A 6,276-nucleotide genomic window follows, 5' to 3' on the forward strand; every position below is an offset into this window, starting at 1 on the left:
CCATGGATCAGCACCAAGGATTGGACAGCCGGGGTTCTCCTCTTTTGTTACCCAACCGGTTTCTAGTTTTACCCACTATTTTCTCACTTTTCTCCAAAGAGCAAATCAGATGCTACAGAGGAGATTTGCAGATATCATTTTTGTGATTTTATTAGTAGACCCAGTCGAAAGAGAAAAGTCGTATCAATAAAATAAGTTTAGCGTCCTATAGACAATAATATGCATAATGTGCTTCTTGAGTAGCGAACATGGTCACCATACAGCAGCACAGCCCAACTAGTTCTTGGTATTTCCCTAACAAAAGATATCTTGCACAAGGATATTCCATCCCCATATGCATATGCCACACTGAAATGATGTCACTACCATAATGAAGACAAGGTGAACAGGCCAATGCCTATCTTCAAAGGGGCAGCCTATCGCGTCCTCTCTCCTTTTTGGCGAAGAAGCTTCTTTTAACCATCATGCATGCTGTCGTGGAACCTCCTTGCAGAAAACAACAGGTATATTCCATTTGCGTGACCAAATTTGTGCGATGTTTACAACGAATGCTCTAGTTTCAGTCTGGGTTGAGCTTTGAGCCTGTCCTGGTGTTTAGGCCCAACATGGCTCAATATTGTGTTCAGATCCGAAAACTAGTGAGGGTTTGAAGAAATGTTAAACACATTGTTCATGATATGCATCTACATACTTTTACATGTTGATTGCTATTTATCAACATAAATCCTAATGGCTTATATGTTATTTTTTTATTGAGGGAGCATTAGTTTGTGGAAATAGATTGTTGCAATGTTTAGAAAAGTGCGTCACATGATGATGTTGAACGATGAATCTGCCAATCGTCAATAAGCAATGGAGACAACTATAATGTTCGCACAACGAGTATGGGCATCACATTTCCGTGTATGTCAAAGACAATGATAATGTTAGTATCTATTGCTACCAGTCAGGCATAGGTGGAAATTGCACCAAGTTTACAACTCAGCATGAAATCCAATATGCATAACACTTGTTTATGATTTATAGAAAGAATAAAGCTGTCTGGCAAGCATCAAAAGAACACATGAAAAGCATGAGGTGCTAGGCATCCACAATTCAATCAGTACATGAAGTAGCAATGTCGATATCATTTTCCTTGAAAATGCGTATCCGAACAACTAATGGTTCGGCGGAAAAAAATAGAAAAACAATCAATGCAATGAATATGTACATATCTTCACAAAACTTATGCGGCATACCATGTTCATTTGGATCCGTTTCGCTACCAATTATCTCATATCTAACCTCAATATGGCACCCGAGAATTGATATCCTCCTTTTTATGAAAGGCCGAAAGTTGGAAACGTATGCTCATTTTCTTGGGGACTCGGATGCATCTCAGCGGATATCTAGGCATAAAGGTTTGGACGTTACTCTTTCGTCCCAAATTTCAATATTTGTAAGTCATTAATAGCAGCCTAAATATTTATATGGTATATTTAGATCCTCTTTAGGATGGATAATTTTTTTACCAACTTATGCAAAAATTGAATTTATATCCTACGAAATTTGTACAAAATTAAGACTTCCCAAAGGGTCCTCCAATCCCTTACAAAGCTATCAACAATCTACAAAAGATATTAACACAAACATATGTAAAATTTACAAAAGAAGATATTAACAATCTAACTTGGCTAGAGGCACAGGGCTCGTCTACAAAATCTTTAGCCAAACCCATTTATTACTACACAATAATAGGAGTAGATATACCTACAGAAAACTAAAAATATCACAAACTTAAAGGGCTTAGTCGTAAATACACGGATGGACGTGAAAACTCGTCCTTGCGGATGCGGAGATTCTACCACTCCCATCTTCAGTTTTTTCTTCTCCGCGGGGCTCTATAAATGGAGCTCACCTTCCCCCACCTCCTTCCGTTCCCATCCGCCTCACAGCTCCCCCTTCCAACACACAGGACAGCGTAGATTCAATTCAATCCATCCATTCCGATGGGGCTCGACGTCTTGGAGATCGGGATGGGCTCCGATTTGAGCCTGGATCTGAGGTACTTCGCCTCCAAGGCTGTCCGGCAGGCCAGGGACGCGCCGGCGTCGGACGTGGACGCCTGCATCCGCCGCCTCGAGGAGGAGCGGGGCAAGATCGAGATGTTCAGGCGGGAGCTCCCGCTCTGCGCGCGCCTCCTCGCCGAAGGTGAGGAAATTTGCTCTCTCTTTTTTTGTTGTGGTTTTTTGTTCGTGTGCCTTTCCTTTTTGGGGGCGGTTTTTTTACGCGGCGATGCGGCGGCGTGTGCGCAGTGATCGATGTCATGAAGGCGGAGGCAGGGACGAAGACGAAGAGCGACCGCAAGGCGGCGGTGGCGGCGGAGGAGGACGGCGCCGCCGGGGACAAGAGCAAGTGGATGAGCACGGCGCAGCTCTGGACCGGCGATTCCGGCCGGGAGGATGCGGAATCAGAGGTACGATTCGATGCTTCAGCGGCTTGGTCGATTTGTGAAATTTTGAGCCCGTCGGTGGCCTAAAACTCGGAGCTTTACGGTCGCAGAAGCAAGACAAGGGGAGGAGCTCGCCGGAGGCCAAGTCCCGCGGCGGCGGCGGCGCTTTCTTGCCGTTCAAGGCTGTGGGCTCCGGCGCGCCGGCGTTCGCGCCTCTGTGCTTGAGAGTGGATGACAAGGCCGCGGACGCCGGGACGCCGGATCTGTCCTTGCTGTCCCCGCCGGCGATCAAGAGCTCTCCGGCTGCTGCCGGCGCCGCCGAGGAAAACCGTCGCCAGGTCGTGGGGTTCGCGCAGGCAGCGGCGAGGGCGGTCGCCATGGCGCCGTCTGGCCCTTCTCTTACCCTCCAGTCTCAACCACAGCAGACAGCTCAGCAGCAGCAGCAGCAGCAGCAGGCGGCGAGGAAGGCCAGGCGCACCTGGTCGCCGGAGCTTCACCGCCAGTTCGTCGCAGCCTTGAGTCAACTCGGCGGTGCCCAAGGTGAGCCTTCTCCTGAATCCTGATGATAATTCACAAAGTTCGTTTAGGTGTCCTAATTCATTGTCATAGAAGCAAGCACAAACTTGAAATTGATGAGTTCCATGGCATGACTGCAGTTGCCACTCCGAAGCAAATCAGGGAGCTGATGAAGGTGGATGGCCTGACAAACGATGAGGTGAAAAGCCATCTTCAGGTGAGCAATTCGTCAAAATCTTTCAATCCACCTAAAGAACATTCATTCAGTTCTTCTTGTTGTTGTGACCTGTGAGGATACTTTACTAACTTGGATTCTGTGATGTTGATTGTTCAGAAGTACCGGCTGCACAACCGAAGAGCGCCTGGATCCGCCGTCGTAAGCCAACCAATTGTGCTTGTGGGAGGGCTTTGGATCCCCCAGGAGCAAAGCAGCTCACAGTCTGGATCCCCCCAGGGCCCCCTCCACTTCTCAACATCGGGCATCGCCGTCTCATCGGCGGCCACCGTCAGCTGTGAGGAGGAAGATGGCCTGTCCGAGAGCTGTGGCTGGAAATGATGAAGAGGCTGCTGCATCATCAGCGTTCAGACAGACAGGCTTTGATGGATCGCGCGCGACCGTGATGTCGCCAATTACAGCTTCAGGAGGGAGCCATGAATGACATGAGGAGATTGTAGTGTAGTCTATCCGTATACAACACAGAAGGGGAGATCGGGCCTTGAGCGCTCGAGATGGAACTGATGGTGCGTCGGCGTTGGGTTGTACATCAGAAAGAGATGATACTAGTTACAGTTTTGCGGCTTGTTAATCCATGTTCCGGGCAGAGCTACAATTTTCGCCCTGAGAGAGTTTTCTTACCTATATCTGTTGTCGATTATATCGTCTTCTCCTTTTTTTTCTGTTGAATAAATATTGTTTTGCTGTTGTTCTGAACAAACGAACAGTACAGATGAATCGCTGCAAGTACATGTGGTCAACTTGTGATTGTGCTTGTATGTTCTTTTTTGGATTTTAGTTCTGCAATGTGGTTTCCAGATGCATATCATTCATTCAGGTCCGATTCAGAGATGTCAGGAAAAAAAAAGAGATCTTGCTGACATATTCCAGCATTCAATAGAAACTTTGGATGCTGTCCTTTTTTCTTGGAACTTGACAGAGGTGGTCCTTGCTGAAATTCTGATAACCAACAGGCTGTTCCCCATCACCAAGAACCCATCTGCAGTACTACCTCTGTAACAGACTGAAATCCATCTGTTCCGCTGAACTCACTCACCTTCTTTGTCAGGCAAACCATGGCTCGCCCCCAAGAAGTAGGAAGAAGCAAGAAGATGCCCGGCCTTCTCCCCCAACCATCACTCTGCCAGTCTGTTGCACCCGGCCGGCACCAAGAAACTGACCCGCTGCCGCCGGCGCGGAAGACCGGGCGCCGCTGCAGGCGGCAAGAATCCCCCATCTTCTCGCACCCGAATCCGGCCGTTTCCGATCAGCTTCGCTCCTGTTCCTGGACGCCCTGACCTGACCTGCCGCTGCATGGCACGCGTTGCATGCTGCCGGAGCTGGGCTCGGCGATTAACAATGGCGGCGTCGCTGTCGCGGCCGGTCAGACAATTGCAAGTGCTACATGGTCGCTCTTATCCGCAGCCGGAGTATATTCTCAATGCATGCGTTCGATTCTCCTCCGTTGAAGTTGAACACGCTGCTCGCCTTGACGCGGCCGCCTTCTCGCGTTTCCTCAGTTATGGCTTCCGTGATGAATGGATGATTGATTAGTCGCTGCTGACTGTGTCTGTGCGTGGTTTTCCCAACATTCAGACGTGCTTTCTGTCGGTCCTGGCGCAGAATCAAAGAGGAGCCAGGACAAATTTAAGAATGGCTGTTGATCGAGGTAGCTGGGATCTACAGCGCTTACCAGGGCGTGTGTGAGTGTCAGTTTCAGTCAGTTTGTTTGCTTGCTTTTTTACCAGGGTCACTGTAAAATTGGTTTTTTCTCTCTTTTTCTTTAAAGAAAAAGGAAAATTGGCTGCTGCTTCTCATCGGCAGCCACTGGCGACAGAGACGGAGGGTGAAATGACAGCACGAGAGGAGAGGGGCCCGCCCAGTGCAGCGGGCCGGGGAATCGTTCCTTGGATGCGCGGGGGCAATTCTGAATATTCGCTTTGTTTTTCGGAAAGGTTTTGTGAATATTCGTCGAATTTCGTTGCTGTCGCTCTCTGCCGAGTGCTTGCAGACAACCTAATCATCGAACGGGCGCTCTGAATATTCCTTTTCTTCCATTGTGCTTCCTTCTCTTCTTCTTAAAAAGAAAAAGAAAAAGAAATTGGAGGGAATCTTTCCACAGATGGTTCTTCCTTTTGGCGACGGGCGGGGCCTGTGAAAGGATGGCCCACGTATGGCTCAGGCCCATATACGTGAACTGTTACAGCCCTGGCCCGAACAAGGATGCTAGGCCAGGGAAGCCCAATCAACCAGTCAGTGCTTAGCCTGGATTGTAGATGTGTATGCTACGTGCCTTCCGGAACGGAACACTTTGTCTGCTTCCCCTCTCTTAAATGACGAAGCTTTTTCTTTAAAAAGAGAGATCATGGCATGTCTTTCCGTGGCGGCGCATGCATGTTCCCTCATGCCTGAAAGCAAGCTCGACGACACACACGGAGACACGGTTCAGCGGCCACATGGTTTTTGCCACCTCAATTGGGATTTGGGATCCCTGGCCGGCCGACACGGTTCAGCGGCCACCTGGTTTAGTCAACAAAGCATGATGAGGTGAGTGCATGGACGGAGACGGAGAGGACCGCGCTGCCTGCTCCTCCGTTCTAAATTATTACAATTGATTTTAAGACAAATTTAATACATAATTTCTTTATATATCTAGATGCACGGCAAAATATACGCTGCATGCTGCGCTGCTGCCCAGTGCCCACACAACAAGTAGCAAGCCATCGTTTAACTGTTAATTAGTAGAGTAGTATTGTTATGTCTGCGTGTGTATCTCCTGCGTGTGTATCTCCTGCATGGTAATCTAATCCCCTGCCTTGTGTTATCTTGGTATACAAGTGCATGCTACCAGTAGCAATTTAAAAATACTCGCTGATCCTAGTAGTACGTAGTAATATACTGTAAAGCACCACTATCTGCTGGATTAGCCACGTGCAGATGTTTGCCTGCATGCTGAGGCCGGCCATGTGCAGCTTAACCATCAGTTTTGTGCTGAGCCACTGGTTTCATACTTTCAATTCACAAGACTAGAGTAGTACGCACATGCATTTATGGAGTACATAGGTACAATACTTCGAAGCTCGACCAAAGGGAGAGAAGAATTCAACGTTTATCC

At 48.3% G+C, this 6,276-nt stretch overlaps 1 protein-coding gene across 1 annotated transcript; it reads left to right on the plus strand.

Moving 5' to 3' along the window:
* The first annotated feature begins 1,876 nt into the window (after positions 1–1,876).
* Positions 1,877–3,922, plus strand: LOC112883437 (transcription factor NIGTH1-like). Its single transcript, XM_025948734.1, has 5 exons — positions 1,877–2,190; positions 2,295–2,455; positions 2,542–2,971; positions 3,088–3,164; positions 3,282–3,922. The coding sequence occupies exons 1-5, from the start codon at positions 1,989–1,991 to the stop codon at positions 3,501–3,503; spliced, it is 1,092 nt and encodes a 363-aa protein (XP_025804519.1). The 5' UTR covers positions 1,877–1,988; the 3' UTR covers positions 3,504–3,922.
* The last annotated feature ends 2,354 nt before the right edge of the window (positions 3,923–6,276 follow it).

The sequence above is a fragment of the Panicum hallii genome, chromosome 2, assembly GCF_002211085.1.
Source record: "Panicum hallii strain FIL2 chromosome 2, PHallii_v3.1, whole genome shotgun sequence".
NCBI lineage: Eukaryota > Viridiplantae > Streptophyta > Magnoliopsida > Poales > Poaceae > Panicum > Panicum hallii.